This window comes from Neofelis nebulosa, chromosome 13, assembly GCF_028018385.1.
Source record: "Neofelis nebulosa isolate mNeoNeb1 chromosome 13, mNeoNeb1.pri, whole genome shotgun sequence".
NCBI classification, from domain to species: Eukaryota; Metazoa; Chordata; class Mammalia; order Carnivora; family Felidae; genus Neofelis; species Neofelis nebulosa.
In genome coordinates this window covers 64,722,790-64,740,423 of record NC_080794.1, presented here as the reverse complement: position 1 = coordinate 64,740,423, position 17,634 = coordinate 64,722,790, and the positions used below count along the sequence as shown (strand labels likewise).

At 48.7% G+C, this 17,634-nt stretch overlaps 1 protein-coding gene across 2 annotated transcripts; it reads right to left on the bottom strand.

The window, feature by feature from the left end:
* Positions 1–76: 76 nt before the first annotated feature.
* DPCD (deleted in primary ciliary dyskinesia homolog (mouse)) lies at positions 77–17,629 on the bottom strand. Of its 2 annotated transcripts, XM_058697552.1 has the most exons (6): positions 17,482–17,629; positions 12,690–12,770; positions 7,958–8,082; positions 7,491–7,624; positions 771–873; positions 77–381 (listed from the first exon to the last, which is right to left on the bottom strand). In XM_058697552.1, exons 1-6 carry the CDS (start codon positions 17,543–17,545, stop codon positions 277–279), a joined length of 612 nt encoding a protein of 203 aa, XP_058553535.1. In that variant the 5' UTR covers positions 17,546–17,629; the 3' UTR covers positions 77–276. The 2 variants fall into 2 exon arrangements, with proteins under 2 accessions (XP_058553535.1, XP_058553536.1); XM_058697553.1 differs by lacking the exon at positions 12,690–12,770 and having other exon boundaries at positions 17,482–17,612.
* Positions 17,630–17,634: the final 5 nt, after the last annotated feature.

The following is a 17,634-nucleotide window of genomic DNA, read 5'->3' as shown; positions in this document are numbered from 1 at the left end:
AGGGAATGTCATCACCAGCACCCTTCTTGGTGACAGAAGCATGGAGAGGTGGACAAGAGGGCAGTCTACCCGCAACGACTCAGAATGACTTTACTTAGGAGATAAGACCATGATGTGGGGGCTAAGAGCGCCTCAAGGCCCAGTTCTCACAGAGGCTGGATAGCTCCTGCAAGGAGCTTTCTTGCACCAGAAAGGCCCAAGCCTCAAAGTCTCATGGGCCAACAGGAAAAGTCTCACCCCCTCCATGCCCCCGAGGTGTAGGCTTGGGGGGAGCTGCTACTGGGTCTTACAGTCCCCATCACTGCTGTGGGCTGTCTTCACTTTCTTTAGCTCCTTCTGAAGCTCTGCCTCAGCCACCAGGATCTCCTTTGGCTTCTGGTACTGTGGACGGAACATAATTCAGTCACATCCCCCCTCGGGGTTGGGGGGACCTGCTCTGATGCCTTTATTTGAAAATGAGGAAACTGATGCCTATAGGGTTGAAGACTTCGTTCAAGGTCACGTGGCTGGATAGGAGCCTACCACCAAAACCCCACCCAGTCCTGTGATTTCCACCCCTCCACATCACCCTCTGTCCTCTTCCAGATATGATTTACAAGCTCAGACCCTCCCTGAGCGCCCCCACCCCACTCTCCCCACACTGAAGTAGAGGTGCCTGTACTCTAACAAGCACACTCCAGGGGTTGGGATGGAACGGGGGGCCCCTATGGGAAGGGAAGTGGGCAGGGAAAAAAAGGACGCAGGGGCCAAGAAGTCTGAGTGAATCTTACAGAGATGATCAGCGTGCAGTTGGCATGAGCAAAGCTCAGCGAGGACTCATCCAGAGGTAGCTGGTGTCTGTCTAGGTCAGGAATGGAGAACTTCTTGTAGTACCTGTGGAAACACCAAGAGGTCACGGGCACATCTGGCAAGGTAACCCCCAACAACTGGGCAGCAGGCACCTCTGGCGCAGTTTCTACACAGTTCTTCCACAGAGCCACAGAGGAAGGAGGGAAGCCAGTCAGGACACCGGTATGTTAGAGCTTAGTGGCCCTAGACAGAAAAGAATGAAAGGCCTCTGGCCAGGCCAGCAGCTGAAAAGCAGGACCCGTCATGGTTCCTTGATCGGACCAGGGATTAGAGTCACCCATGCTTCAGGCTCAGGACTCCCAAACATACGCAGAAGAAGCCTCCTATAATACACAGCTCGGGCAGGCCAGGCCAGGCCTCCTCTGCACCCCAAGAACATGGGAACATGTATGGTAACAAGGGACAGAATAAGTGTATCTAGAGATGTGGCCCAAAGCTGGGGACCAACAGTTGCCATTCACATGGGACTTCCACTGAGAGCCTCAGCTACTTTTTCCTCTTTTGGGGTCTTGAAGGCCCTGCTGGCCTGACTCTGAGAGAAGTATACTGACAAGGAGACATCGAAGAGGACAAATCATGTGACTCATCTCAGGAGCTGGATCTCTGGCACTTGGACTACTTTGCTGGCCCTGAGACCCCCTCCTCCGTTTTCACACACGGTCCCTATCATCTGCAGGTGTCAGCCCAGAGATTAATGATCCCTTTCAGTAAAAACAAACAAAACCAAAAAACCCAGAGAACAACATCTAGCCCATAATGTGTACAACTGGACTTTGTTTTACAGGAAATTTGACCTTCTTTACTGAAGAGGAAACTCGGGCTCAGAAGGGTGAACTGTCTGGCCTGGCTTCACAGCCAGTGGTCAGTGGAGTCAGGATTAAAGTTCCTCCCTCCTGCATGGGTGCTTATTACACCAGAGCACCTCATCACTAGTAACAGGCCTGTGTGGCCTTTTCCTCAATGGAAGTGTAGCCGAGACCCCGGCAGTGGCTGTCATACCCGTTGCCCAGGCATCACTGCTGCTGCAGAGGCCGTGTGGGCCGGGAAGGGCAGTGCTGCCCGCAGGTACAGACAAACAAGTGAGGGGCCTGGAGAGGATGGGGCTTTTAATACTTCCGAGGGGCCTGGCCCTTGTGGTGACAGCTACCCCGAGTCCACTTCAAAAGCCCCGATGCCCCAGGGACTCAGAGAGTTGACATCAATGCGGCACTTCTGTCCTGCTCTCCTGCCCAAATCCCTCAGAGTTTAGCCGAGGCTCTGGGGGCCGGGGTGGGGGGCCCTCCTCCCAGGTCCTCTGCTCCCGCCAAGGTGCTGGGACCCACGGCAGGAAAAGAATGTTTACTTAACGGCTGACAGTTCAAAAGGAGTGGGGGCTGGGGGATCCTAATGGCACCACAAGTTTGCTTTATTTTCCAAAGCTCTGCCCCAGGGAAAGGCGATCCATCTGCCTGCAAACTGGGGTGGAATGCTGCCTCATCCTCTGCCTAGCCAGCCCGGGCTGAGGGCTCTTCCTGGGGCCCTTGGGCTGACCAGCAAAGGTGGCAGACACTGATAATAGGGAGGAGTCAAAGGTTAAACAGCAGAGATTAGATGAACACAAAGGCTTGTTAGGAAGTGTTAACATCTTCCCTGCAAATATACACAAGAAACAGAACTGGGGGAGCAGCAGCCCAAGCACACGCAGGGCCTGTATAAGGCCTTACTGTGCAGGGCACAGGGACATCCTTTCTGCCCACCTGTCCTGTGCCGGGGTGGGGGTGGGGGTGGGGGCGGGGACAGAGGGGCACATTCCCCAGGCTGGGACATCGAGACTGAAAAAAGAAACCAGGCAGCTTGGCCTCAATGGTGACAATGACAAGATCAAAGGAAACTTGAGGTGCGTGGCTTGCCTCCTCTCTGTCTACCCCCCCCCCCCCACCTTTCACCATGAGGCCAGGGCATGGAGGCAGAGAGGTTTGGAGGATCAGTGGTCTTGAGTCTATTCCAGTGCATTTAGTTTACTGGCTGAGGTTACACAGCTTTCCACAGAGGCCCCTGCCAGGCAGTGTTCAAGGAGGTTCAGGGCGTCCGCTTTCTCTCCTCGGGACAGCCCGCCCCCCTCTCGCCCCCATTCCCTGGCCTTGGGGGTTTGCCTTGAAAGGAACCACGCTTGACTTTCTCATCAGTACCTGGACTAGAGAGGGACCCACTGTGCTCCTGGAAAAGTCAGAATGCTCAGCCTCAGGCAGCCCTAGGGAGGGAGCAAACATGTCTCAGGCATCAACTGTGCCCCAGGCCTTAAACTGTGAGCTGGGGATTTGAGGAGGAAGAAGAAAGAAGGCCCTATCCCTGCCTGAAAGCTAAACCCTTACAGCACAGTGGTTCCTGGGGTTTCGGAGGACACACGACACTCCCTGTTCCCATCTCCCATTACTGTTTTCAGTCTCAGTCACACGATGAAAAGTGACATTTGTAAATGCTTATTCTGGGCCAGAATAAGCCCAGATACACACTGCTCTATACACACTGAATCCTCAAAACAACTCTCTCAGGCTGATCGCTTTTATTATGCTCTTTTACAGAAGAGAAAACTGAGATACGGACAGTTAGGTATCTTGCCAGAGTCACAAAACTGGTACACGAAGAAGCCCTTATTACAAGCGATGATTCCCCAAACCTCCTGACCCTCCCTCTCTCCACATCCTCTCCTCAAAGAAACAGACCCCCTGGGCTAGGTTCCTCGCTCTGTCCAAGGATGGACTCCTCTGGGCCCCAACCACCCTGCAGGTCCTCTGGGCACTGTAACATAGTAGCTCTCCTTTCTGAATGTCAGAAGTGTTCCAAAGACACGGGGAAGCAAAGGCTCTCACGATAGCGCCTGGTCCCAGCCTGTGACCCTAGGCAGGCCCCTTAACTTCTGGGCCCTACTGTCTTCCTGAAAATTCCTTCCTCAAATAAAGGAGCTGAATGAACTTTAGTCACTGAAGCAGATGAACTTTAAGTCACTGTCAGAGGACAAGAACAGGACAACTCTACCTCTCTCAACCCTGAGCTGAAAGGATGGCTCCTTCGTTTTGGCTATTTCAGAAATGACCTATGGTACCCCACCACTCTCCTACTGTATCCCTTTCCCAATTTCCAGTCCTTTCCCAACCTATTCTCCCTTGCAGGGAACTGAGAGAGGGCACAAGATGCCAGGCCTTCAGGAAGAGACTCTGAAGAGAGGCGGAAAGTAGAAGCAGGCTTTGCTGTGAACAGTCATACGGGCCGTGCCCACAGGCACACAGGCTTCGCCAGGGTGGCCCACAGGAGCCTCAAGCCAGTCCAGCCCTTAGCAAATCAGCAAGCAAACCTTCCTTCTTTCTTAAACATCACAGCTCCAGGCAAACCAGTCATCCCTGCCTGAAGCAGCCCTTCCTAGACTCAAGATGCACATTCACCTACTAAGGCTGTCGGAAGTCCTACCAAAGAGAAACTTGTTTGATTCAGTTTCCTGAATTTATTTGACCACGGAATCCTTTTTTTTCTAGTGATGCCCATTAACACCTCCCACCGTGTTAGCATCACCAATGTCCAATCAGCCAAGTCCCAATTCCCAAAGAATTGCTGAAGACATGCTTCGGGCTGGCCACTGTGCGAAGTTTGTCTACGTATGATTTCTTCAAATTGCCCAAGCAATCTGTGAGGCAGGTAGGAGTATTCTCCTGTGATACATGAGAAAACCTTGCCCAAAATACTATAGTTAGTACGTGGCAGAGACCAGATTTAAGCCAATGTTTTCCCACTCCAGTGCCCTAGTTCATTACACTTATAGCTGCCAGCTTCTAGGCTGAGGCTAAGAATCTTCTTTCTGCATAAACACCCTTATCAGGAATAGGCGGTGCCACACTGGGATTCTGGAAAAGCACTTTCTTTCTTCCTTGATTCACCCCTCACTAATATCTGAGGCCAAGGACATGATACACTGGAATCAATTCTTTCCAGAAAAGTGGCCAACCCAGTACTTCAGGGACAAGGCAGGTATGGACAAAGGAACTCTGATATTTAGTAGGAACTACATTCCTGAGTATTAGAACTGGGGCAGGCACAGAACCAGCAGGAGAAAGAAGGCAGCAAATCAGAGAGAAATGCCACAGTGTGGTGGAAACTGCAGATGCCTGAGTGGGCATCCAGACAGTCACCAACTTTCCCTTTGCAAGTCAGTTCATCATGCTGACTTTATAGACGCAGTGACATAATTATTAACATATAACACAAGAATAAAAATATGTATCCTGCCCAACACCAGATGGTGTGATGATCAAAAAACAGACTTTTTAAAATTATCTCTTTTTAAAAATTTATTTATTTTTGAGAGAGAGAGAGACAGAGACAGAGACAGAGATCAAGAGTGGGGGAGGAGCAGAGATAGAGGGAGACAGAGAATCCCAAGCAGTTTCCGCACAGTCACTGCAGAGCTCGATGAGGAACTCAAACCCAAGAACCATGAGATCAGACCTGAGCCGAAATCAAGCTTAACCAACTGAGCCACCCAGGAGCCCCAGAAAACACATTTTTAAAGTATCCTGAAAAAGCTGAGAGTATCCTGCTCAAAAGAACAGCCACTGAGTCCAATCAGTGGTAGTAAAGATGTAAGACACATGACTGCTCCTGGTAGATGAAAATGCCACTAGACTCAAGAAAGAGCCAGTTAATGATTTACCAGCCTTTCTCTCCTACCTCGGGCAGAAGGACCTGAGGAAGACTAGTCGGAACCAGGCAGGGCAACTGGACCAGAGGCTCAGTGTGGCCTCCCAAGTGGGCACTCACATACTTCTCTCCCCAACCCCTGCCCCTCTCGGGGCACTACTCCCATCCCACCTGGCCTCACCCATCAGTTCAAAAATGTCTCCCCACTGCCTTGAGCGCAGGAGCGGGCTTCTAGCCATGTTGCTCCTGGCCAACAGCGCCACCTACGGCTGGATCTGTGTAGCAGATGGGACCCAGCGGAACTGCCCGCAGATGAATTTTTTGGTGAGCTAGCTAGCCTCTCCTCTCCCACTCCCGGGTAATCACATTTCTGCCTGATATCTGTATTCGACAGTGACCTCTGGGGGACAAAAGGGAGGCAGCAGCCAGCTCCACAAACTGCTAGGCTGCAGATTCAAGTGCTATCAGAAGCACTTTTGTTCCCAGTTTGGACCCAGGGCCCCTTACGCCAGGGAATGCTTGCTGAAGCACGGAGTTTGTTTTCCTAAAGGCAATTTCTCTGTTGTCTGAAATTGCTAAATTCCACTTTAGGCACCGACTCCCGTTAATGATGAGAACAATAACGGGAACAAACTGCCTTTTATCTGAGGGCTTCAAAGTGCTTTATAAACGCAAACCCTTATTATTATGACTTTATATTTATAGACAAGGCCCACTGCAGGGGCTGCTGGCTGCATGTAGAGCAATAATCTTGAAATTAATTCATTCATCTCCACCCCTTCCCCATCCCCTTAACCCTGCCACAGTGAGAGGGTATGGGGGTCAGAAGCAGAGGGCAGACCCACGGCTGCACTGGGGGAGCCTGGGAGCTTTGCTAGTTCCCCATGGGCCTTACAGACCTGAGGGAGATGGGAGGGGAGGTTGGCACCACACCACCTGAGGAGAAGCACAAAGAGCTGGGTCCTCCTTATGCACGTGAAGCAGTGTATGGATGGATGGATGGATGGATGGATGGATGGATGGATGGATGGTGGCACCAGTGGCCTAAGCTTAGCACCCATGAGGCGTGCTGGGTGGCTTCACAGTCTGTGGACCAGTAACTCCTAAAACCCTCCAATTTAATGCCCCAAATGTATTTCATGGGAGTTGTTCCTATACTGCAATCCCTCTGGACCAGGGCAAGACCAACCCATTACAGGGCTCTGCTCCTGTGACCGCTCAGAGCTCTGGAAATCTAAACAGCATCAATGCATTTCCAAGATGGTCAACCCAGAAGCAGCCCTGCCTGAATCAAATCTCCTTCTTGGCCACCTTCTGTCCCCTCAACCCCACATTTTGCCTACCCGCCCCCCACCCTCCCACCAGAACACAATGAGAAAAACAAAGGGAAGTTGAGTACCCCTTCTAAAACAGAATATAAGAGACTTCCAGGAGGCCAAAGTACCTGCCTACTGCCTCTCAATCCCGTGAGGGATAAGGTGTGCTGCCCCAGACTAGTCCTTTGAAGTCCTGTAACTGCCACCTCAGAGGGGTGTGCCTTCCAAAACATGGCTCCCTGATAGCCCCGACAGTGATGTCTGTCACCAGACCAAGTGCACCAAGGATTGGATCCAGCCAGGAGGTCAAGGTTAATAATCTTATAGCAGAACCACCTAAGATCACAAGTTAACAGCCAGGTGATTCCCTCAGCCCCTCCTCAACCCCGGTACGTGCCAGGTACCGGACCAGACATTTTTTGCTCAAATTTCCCTGCCCTGATGGAGCTGATTACTTTATTTGAGCTGCTCCTGCAGAAAGGAAGCCCTTCAGCTTTCAGCACCTTCAGGGCTTCAGTGCAGCCCTCCTCCCTCCCTCAGAGCTGGAAGAGGAGGCTGCTCTCCCTCTTGGGTAGGGAGCAGACTGAGCCCTAACCCAAGGTCAAACCCCTCCCCACCTCGTGCTCATACACGAGGCAGGCTCCTGAGGCCACTTACTTTTTGTTGGTGGTTCCGACAACGATGCAGCGCTCTTTGTGGTCCACACAGACACTGTAGACATCCTTAGGGTAGGGGAGGTTTCGAATCCGCCACTGGAAATTCATCTTGGTGTCCTTGCGCATGAAGATGGGCTGCACAAGACAAATCCAACTTAAAGACGGCTCTTGGAGAGGGTGGGAAGGGATGGCTCCCTGCACTACCCAGGGCACACAACAGGAGACCCTCCTCTCCTCTCCGTAGCTCCCTTCTGATGCTGCCACTGTGTGACATTCCAGGCCTGGAGCCCTCTTCCTGGGATGACCAAACCAAAACCCTTTGGGACTTCATTCAAGCAAACACTTCTAGAGGGCGGTGTCCAGGTGGGTACGCTGGAGACAAGAAGGTGAAGACATGGTGTTTGCCTTCAAGAGCCAGCAGCCCACTCCCACCCCAGCCTCCCCAAGACACCTGACAGATAGACATACATTGGCATTGTTTTCCTTGATGAATTCAGGCCCCGGGCTCCCTGCTCCTGGGAGTGCTGGCTCTCCCACCTCAATCTGCCACTGGCCCAGGGCTCCCAGGGCACTTTTCACACGCCACTTTCTCACTGAGGAGAGAAGGAAGCAATGGGATTACAGGGAAGGAAGGGACCGCTCTTACCCGCTGAATCACTGACATCGTATTAGATAACTGGTAGAGGATAAAAGTGGGCATGACAGGCCTTTACACCAGCTTTGCACACCCAGGCAGGACCTCCCAACTACTCAGTAGAGCATGTCAGCTTTGGATAACTTGGAAAGCCCCCATCGTGGATACCCAAACTAAAGGGATTGAAACAAAGCTCTGAAAGGAGCTAAGTGGAGTTAAGAATCCTCCAGGTGTGATTTCAAGTAAGGGAGGGATGTGCAGGTTAAGAAAAGAGTAGCTACTGGTAACGGGGAACATTTGGATCCCAAGAAGTGTGAGTTGAGACGTACTTTTTCCCTCTACAAATGTGCAAAGGAAAAATTAAGAGGGTGAAAGCTGACAGATTTGTCTCCTGATTCAGAAAGTCCAATATAGAAATTCACTCATTTCAGGTATACCTGGCTTACAACAACAGCCCAAGTTGTATTTAAACAAAATTTTAGGCACGTGCCATATTTTAAATGCATTATTTACAGAAGATCTAATGTGAAATCTTTTGGAGAGCAGGATCACCCTTTTATAATGCAATCAATCATTTCTATTTTACCTTGTTTCACAACCCACATATTTACATAAGTGGTTTTTTTTTTTTTTTTTTTCAAGTAAGGCGCATACGGTATGGAAATCATAAGTGAAAAGACTAGCTTGGTGGACATTACCTGAAGCCCCCTGCCAGGACTTTCAGGAAGCCCACTCATCCATGTCGTCACGGTGTAGCCCTTGAGCCCATCCCTGCAGGGGTGCCTTCCCGAGCTCTAACGCAGGGGCTCCTTCCCCTTCCTGCTGCACCGGGGTCCTTGGCCAGCTTAAGTGGCGCTAAAGGCCAGCAGGCTTCCTGAAGCGTCGTATGGAGCTAAACAACTCAAAAAGTCCCTGGTTTTCTGCCGAAGTTACTCCTGTCCGCTCCTGTTTCTGGACTGGGGGGTGGTGAGACCTGCCGTCTTGATTCTCAGGATGGGTTTGAGACCTTTTGAGCGGCCGTGCCAAACCCAAACACCCTCCCTGCTCCAAGTAAGGCACGCAAGCTGAACACAAAAGTGTGCTGTAAAATTAGAATTTTCCCTTGAATATGTGCTTTTATAAGGTCTGCTGCATTCTGCAGCGTGATTTTATTACGTCTTAGGGCCAAAAATTCTCCCTAGAAACACATTTCCAAGTTTATAATGAAAATTAATAAGGAAGAGTAAAACTTGGAAATATGCTTTATAGGCAACTTTTTTTTTTTTTTTTTCCCCCACAAATACTTCTACTCTCTTAAGTGAATGGGCTGTGACCGGGAGTGGATCCAAATCTATTCATGTAATACATCGCTTAACTGGAAGCCAGCCTTCTGGCTGTCTCACCGTTTTCTTTCTTTCTTTTTTTTTTTTAAAGACACCTTGGGATTAAATTCTTTGCTAGGATGTAGAAGGTCTTCCTACCCATTCCTTTATGAGACAAGAGCCAATAAACAGTTTTGGTGGAGTCCTTGTTATTTTCCCCATGTACATGGGCATGAATGCATGCGTGCAAATACACACTTTGTCTCATCTTTCTTGTCCTGTCTTTGTTCCTGAACTCAAGGACAGTTCCTGCGGCAACAGAGGACTGTTTCCACCTGCTGTCACTCTGATTTGATTATATGTTAAACTCAAACTAGTGTGTGCAAGGTAGCTCCCTGGGACGCTGTCCTATCTTCCCAGCTGAGCCAGGGCCAGTCCTTGGAAAGGAGACTGTCAATGACCCTACAGGGTCTGATAGGGAATAGATGAAGGAGGCAGTGCCTGGGGGCTTTTTCCTAAATCAGCAGGAAGCAGGCTGATGTCCTAGACTGCTGAAAGGGAGCCCCGTCTTTCAGGTGGGCTGGAAAGTAGAGGTCCTAAAGGCCTCTTTCCCCAAAGCTCCAAGCTTTGGCCCGCTTCCAATATGGATAATTACATTCCCCTTTCCTAAATACTCCCTGCAGCTTAAACTGGATGCAGGATTCTTCTTTTCTGCCCTAAAACACTGCAACATTGCTCTGTGGCTATTAAACAGCTGCCACGTCCCATCCCTGAGGAGGCTGAAGGGAATCGAGTGGGTCATTTATAAAGCCGGTGAAGTGCTTGGGGATGAAAGTGCTCAATATCCTCCAAATGCAGCCTGGGGTGGTTAGGCTGGCGGTCAAATACCAAAGCAGATTAAGCCGGTAATCCAAATGTAATCGCTGGGGGATGGCCTGCCCTTCAGCCTCTGCCCCCCTGGACATGCTGTGTTCTTCTGGGGCTGGTTTGATGTTCCGATCATTGTTATGGGGCCCTTCAGGTTTTTCCTCTATGACTACATACAGCACGCATTGTGCGGGGTGGGAATGAATAGCATTGAGAGGGTTGAAAAAAATATGACACTACTATGCTTATTAACACCGACTGGAAGAACTCTATCCTACACAGATGCACTATTGGCAAATTACTTTCTGCATTCTTCTAACAGAAAACCAGTTTATCCAATTATCAAATTTGTATAGTTAGCTGGAAAAATGGAAACAATTCCCATTTATGGCTATAATAACCCTGTCCATATTTTACTTCATAGAGTGCTCAAGCTGATGTTAGTTCAGGCCCTGAGATTGTTTATACTTAAAAATGAATAATAAACAGTATTTTGCAGCTGGCAGGGGTAAGGTGGAGTGGTTGGAGATGGGTAAGAAAAGGATCGGCTGTTCAAAAAGGGCCCAGTGGTTTGAATGGGGTGTTCCTGTCTGTCCATCTCTGTTCTGCTCCTACCAGCCCCCACTCCGGTCATTCTGGGGAAAACAAAATTTAGTAAGAAGAAAAGAAAGCAGGATTAAATATCCTCAACTCCCAATACTATGTTATTGTGGATTAAAGCATGGGCTCTTAACCAGGCAGACTCAGGCTTAAATCCTAACCCAGAAACTAACCAGCTATGGAATTCCCAGCAAGGTGCTTAACCTCTTAGAGGCTCCGTTTTTTTCTGACTGTAGAAGAGGACAACAGCGCACACCTCATCAGGTGGTCATGAGGATGATTCAGTGAGATAACTCACGTAAAGCACTTAGCATGGTGCCCGATAAAAGTGATGGTATTAATACCATTATTAGGTAAACTTCAGCCAAACAATGTTCTCCTCTCAATCTCCATTTCTGCTTCTAAGAAAAAAGGAGTTTGTAGGCCACTGTCTATTCCCTACCCGCCCAGAGGAAAAGTGACAGGTTAACGTGGGATGCTACAGATGAAGGCACCTAAACTTGTTTTCCATTTTAACGTCACGTCCAAGCACAACTAAGAGGCCTGGGGTTATTTGTTTGCCTGTTTTTATGGCCACAGCAGCTACAGCTGTTTTATTTGCTCTGAGTAGCAGAGAGAGGTGGTGCTGGGGGCTGGGGGAGAGTAACTCCAGCTAGTCTCTGGCCTGGCAATGGTGGTGGTTAGCCCACGTGACCTCTGCTTTCATAAGCTCGCCCCTGTTAGGCATTCCAAGGCTGTCACCCCCTGGGACCGCTATAAATTACAATGCATTGTAAGGATATTACTACTGTATTGGTTTCCACCAAATCAGTGTCATATGCTAAACACATCAAGATTTTTAATAGCACCAGACTAAACCAATTGGGACTGGAGCCCAAGCAGCTCATAATAAGGAGGGATCAACACTTCACTCTGTGACTGAACATGCGCAGGACACACATTTTAAGACTGGAGACTAAGAAAATGCAAACCAGTGTAATCCATGTTGTCGGTTCTCAACATTTATGAGCTGTCAGAAAAAGGGAAAACGAAATTCCCTTGTCGATTCTACCTGTCGATCAGGCCCAGGAAGAAATTAAAGTCAAGAAAATAACCCAACCCATGATTCCATCACTGGTCTTAGCATTTCAGGTGGAACTTAATAAAGAGACCAACTCCCTCTGCTGACAGCCTCAGGCCCTGGGTCAAAGAAGCAGCTACCTAGCTCTGGGAAGTCAGTTAATGCTGATGTGCATACCTGGGCACAGAGGATGAACAAACCAAATACTTCCCAGAAATCTGAGCTGGAGCCCCTATTCGTGAGCCTAGTCTTAGAGGAAAAGAGTTGCAGGAATGAAAACAACAATGCTGCAAAATCCCCATTTCTACTCCCAACCCCTTTTGATTCAGGCATTCTCCAAGGTAAGGGTCAGATTTCACAGTGCCACCTCTGTGGCCACATGAGTAGCTGCTGCCTCTGATGCTGGCTTGCTCCTGATGTGGCTTCAGAAAACAAACAAAACAACTACAGTTAAAGCCTGCCCGTACCTCTACTCACTCAGCCTGTAAAAGGCTCACTTCTGGTTCTGTCTTCCCTATATAGTTGTCACTGACAGTTTCCCTACAGGAGACTTATGCTCTCATTTGTCTGGGGGTCAGGTGGAGTTGACTAGTCCAGCAGACACCCACTCCACCTCTGGTGTCCAGCCCTGACATCACATCATTCTCAGGAACAATCTTGCCTCAGGTTGGAAGTGTTTACCTGTGCTAGGTCACCGCAAGTGTTCCTAAGGGCCCACTGGGAGCCCTTGTCACTTACCAAGTAGTTCGCCTGACTTCTCATCGTATTCTTCGGCCATTTCCTTTCCATCTGGGAACAAATAGTGCACCTTCCTTCTCCCTATGCACAAAGTAGAGAGAGTCGCTTACCCCCAAGCTGCTTCTTGCCTTGCACCTTGCACATCAAGGGATCTACCTGGGAAACACCAACAGCCTTGGGCTTGGACATGAGAAACCCTTCCAGAGCTCCATGAACTCCTTGCCAACCATTGCCCACCATTACTTTAAGACATGTATGGGGATGTATTTCCTTTCCGCGGCTTTCTCTGAACGTGTCTTTGCTCTGCTGTTCCCTCTACCAGCAAAGCTCCATCCTTCTTTTCATCTGTTGGACTCCTCAGCCTTCAAAATCCAACTCAAATGTCACTCCACTGGGAAGTCTTCAGCCACCTTGGCAAAATGCATCACTTCCTTATTTGTTTGTGCCTCCCTAGTATTCTATTCATATCCATAGTGGAGCATTTATCACATAGTATACTTTTTAAAAAAAGCATCCTGTCTCCCCAGGAACAGTGCCACATTTATCTTTTTCTCCTCAGTTCTTAAAACCAAGCCTATGTGGGGGTGCCTGGGTGGCTCAGTTGGTTAAGCGTCTAACTTTGGCTCAGGTCATGATCTCGTGGTTCACGAGTTCGAGCCCCGCATCGGGCTCTGTGCTGTTGGCTCGGAGCCTGGAGCCTTCTTCAGATTCTGTATCTCCCTCTCTCTCTGACCGTCCCCTGTTCACACTCTGTCTCTCTCCCTCAAAATAAATAAACGTTAAAAAAAATTAAAAACAAACAAACAAACAAAACCAAGCCTATGTGCTCAGAATATTTAAGTGGGTTTCCTGACCAAGCACTCCTTCTAGCCATGCCATTGCTCTGCCTTCTACACATCTCTAGGCCATTCCTAGCACACGGCCACATAATGTCCGTCCTTATATGTTTTCTTCATGGTATTTACCTTGGTTATGATTTACATTTGTGTGATTCTTTGATTACTGCCTGTCTCTATCAGATACGTTTCATCCCTCTTGCCTATGGTTTCCCTAACATCAAGCATAGTACCTGGGATATACCAGGAGCTCAACTAAATATTAATTGAAAGAATAAATGAACACTGATTCAACTTTCATTGAAAGAATGCAAGAATCCATGGGTGCCTGGGTGGCTAAGTCGGTTAAGCATCCAACTTCAGCTCAGGTCATGATCTCGAGGTTCATGAATTTGAGCCCCACATGAGGGCTCTCTGCTGTCAGCAGGGAGCCCACTTCAGATCCTCTGTCTCTTTCTCTCTCTGCCCCTCTCCCACTCACATTCTCATTCTCTCTCTCAAAATAAACAAACATTAAAAAAAAAAAGAATTCAAGAATCTAGGAGAGTCTCCTAGCCCAACTCTTCCACCTATATAATAGTCATAAGCTGATAGAAGTAGGTTCCTTAGTGAGCCTAATAACAGGGGACAGGTACCCAACCTACACTTGATGAATAGGAGCCCCAGGGACCTTGAGCAGCTAAAGGAGTCACTATCTGATCTACCAAGGCTTTGCCCATCTAATTCACTCCTCTGGACACAGTTCCCTTAAGTCACTCCTAACTTGTATTCTGGGGAAACTCACCCCCAAATTTGCAGAGCCTCTTAGCATGCCCCTAGGTTATAGTGCCTTCAATCATCTGGATGGCTCATAGAGCTGGAAAGGGTTTTCCTGTCAGGAGTGGGGTACAAGGTGCTGCCTGTGAGTAGCTGAGGGTGTAGCCTGACCCTCTTCTCCCCCTGGAGTCCATCTTGAGTCCAGGCAGGGTGCAGTGCTTGCTAGTGGCCGGCACTTTACATGTTTCATCGCATTTGATTCTCACAGTGACCCTATGTGCCCCCACTATGTGTTTCATAAATGAGGGAAATTGAGGCATAAGGGTCATACACCTTGTCTAATCTCATAAAGCTGTGAAATGACAGACCTGGACTTAAGCTCATTTGAGGCCAAAATCCATGCTCTAATAACATACTAGGAGAATGTGCATAGCTTTAAATATTTGTAAGGTTGAACACTGTTCCAAGGGTTTATTGGTCGTTTCTAGTGAATTACCTGTTTAGGTCTTAGCTTATTTTATTTGGGTATTCATCTTTTTTTTACTGATCTGATTGAACTTTATATTAACCCTGAATCATATATGTTTCAAATATTCTGTTTCAATTGCCTTTTAACTTTGTTTACATTTTTTTTTAACATTTATTTATTTTTGAGACAGAGAGAGACAGAGCATGAACGGGGGAGGGGCAGAGAGAGAGGGAGACACAGAATTGGAAGCAGGCTCCAGGCTCCGAGCCATCAGCCCAGAGCCCGACGCGGGGCTCGAACTCACGGACCGCGAGATCGTGACCTGAGCTGAAGTCGGACGCTCAACCGACCGAGCCACCCAGGCGCCCCTTAACTTTGTTTAAAGTGGGTGTTCCCAGGGGCGCCTGGGTGGCTCGGTCGGTTAAGCGTCCGACTTCGCCTCAGGTCACGATCTCATGGTCCGTGGGTTCGAGCCCCGCGTCGGGCTCTGGGCTGACCGCTCAGAGCCTGGAGCCGGTTTCAGGTTCTGTGTCTCCCTCTCTCTCTGCTCCTCCCCTGTTCATGCTCTGTCTCAAAAATAAATAAACGTTAAAAAAATTAAAAAAAAAAATAAAGTGGGTGTTCCCAAACGATTGTTTAATTTTTATTATAGCCAACTATTTTTTTCCTTTGTGGTTACCACCCAGGAGTTGTGCTTAGAATATCCTCCCTTACCCAAAGATTATATAATTATCTGTACTTTTTTTGTGATGTTACTAACAAAAAACCAAAATCCTAGATGATGAAATATTTGTTTAGATACTGTCCTGTGACCAAAGGAAGTGAAAGCAGACACTCAAACAAGTATTTGTACACCCATGTTCACAGTAGTAATATTCACAATAGCTAAACAAGTGGAAACAACAAGTGGAAGTGGAATGGGGGAATTCGTTTTTGACAGGTACAGAGTTTCAGTTGAAGAAGATGAAAAGTTCTCAAGATGGATGGATGACTGTACCATAACATAAATATACCTCATGCCACAGAACTGTATCCTTAAACATGGTTAAAATGGTAAAATCTATGTTATCTGTTTATTTTTTTTTTTGAGACAGAGAGAGACACACACACAGCATGGGGGGGGGGGGGGTAGGGGCAGAGAGAGAGAGGGAGACACAGAATCGGAAGCAGCCTCCAGGCTCTGAGCCATCAGCACAGAGCCCAACCGGGGGCTCGAACCCACAAACCGTGAGATCATCTCTTAAGCCGAAGTTGGACGCTTAACCAACTCAGCCACCCGGGCGCCCCATATCTAGTTTTTAAAATAAAACCCAAACCACTGCTGTATGAAATAATGTCCAAAATCTTTAGCTCGGCATAGGAGATCTATCACAACATACTCCAATTTATCTAAATTCGCCCTTCATGCCCCACCATTTCTCCTCATTGCTCCTTGAGAAAAGAGCACTTTTATTCACCCTTGCATCCTAGCACCTGACAAGGTGGGGGGGGGGGGGAGGGGGGGTTGTTCTGACTGGGTGAGTGCTTCGGCCTCCCTGAATGTTTTGTCATTCCCCTATTAATGAGGCATATACTCTCACACTGCCACACCTTTCTTTACATGTGAGTCATTCCTCCTGGTACAGCCATCCCCTCTTCTCCACTTAGCAAACACATATTAATTCTTTAGGACGTATTAACATCACCTCTTCTGTCAGGTCTTCTTTCAAAGAAACGATCATCCCCCCCTTTGTGCTCTCATAGCACTTTATAAAAGATTCCAACTTCTATTTAACACACACTCTCATTTATTTACATTTTTTCCCCTCTCTGCTCTAGTACATACCTCAGCACATAGTAAAAGCCTCCCTAAATGCTGCGTGAATGAACGAGCAAATGAGCAGGTGATTTTAATTTACATGCTTCCCTGATTGGCCTCTGCCTACAGATGTGCGCCTCTACTGGTATCCTAAAAGCTACAAAAATTCAGATCTAATTCATTCTGGCTGCCAAGTGGGTCCAGGAAAGGGCTCTGAAGCACTGGGGGTCCTATATCCGCCAATCCTAGGGTGAGAGAAAGTCAAGACTCCATACCCCTATGCCCACCTTTTCCAGGCACAGTCCTGGGGCCCTTGCTCTGTTTTCCCTACAGAAAAAACATTTAGAAGTTCACTTATAAACATATTACAGCTGAAAAGGACCTCAGAGGTAGCCCATCCAGCTCATTTTACAGATAAGGAAAACGAGGTCCAAGCAAGTAAAGAGGCTGTGATTTAACGCCAGAGTGGTAACTAGATCCTAGGTCTCCCGCCTCTTCCTGACACCAGGCTGCGTTCAGTAACAGAACCCGCGCTGACTGGACGGGGTGGGGAGGGCTAGGGCTGGTCTCAAACACTCTTGGATTTCAGCTTCCTCTTCTACAAAATGGGGTGGAAAATTAACAGCCTCTCGGGCAGCTGTAGGGAGCAAATGCCATAACGAATGTGAAGTTACTTATTTATTAGTAACACAATTCAGAGCTGGGCGAAGTGGTGTGGAGGAAACTAGGAGATGTCCAGAGACGCGTGTTCCAGTCACGTCATCTCTTTGGGCCTCAGTTTCCTCATCTGCCAATGAGGGACTGGGCCTGTCTGGCGGCCGCGGCCCTTCCAGCTCGACCGTCCCAGGCTGAGGCCCTTCGCGGAGGTGCCAGCGCGGAGGGCTGGACCCTGGGGGAAAAGGACTAGGGAGCTCGTGAGGGGTCTCGAGTTACCGTCCTGCAGCAGCGCCGTCTTCTCGGCGGTCCGGAGACTCTCCAACCAACCGGTTACCGCCATCTTCCCTGCGCCCAGCCAAGCGCCCCGGCCGCTGCCATGGCAACCATTCCGCCTACGGTCACTTCCGGCTGACCCGGAAGATGTTCTGA

What these genes read in the sequence shown, in the direction of transcription:
- DPCD (XM_058697552.1), bottom strand. Translation starts at nt 17,545, where the DNA reads ATGGCGGTAACCGGTTGGTTGGAGAGTCTCCGGACCGCCGAGAAGACG. An exon ending in GACGGCGCTGCTGCAGGACG is followed by an intron (nt 12,771 to 17,481) that starts GTAACTCGAGAC and finishes CTTTGTGCATAG; the next exon opens with GGAGAAGGAAGGTGCACTAT. An exon ending in TCAAGGAAAACAATGCCAAT is followed by an intron (nt 7,625 to 7,957) that starts GTATGTCTATCT and finishes TGTCTTGTGCAG; the next exon opens with CCCATCTTCATGCGCAAGGA.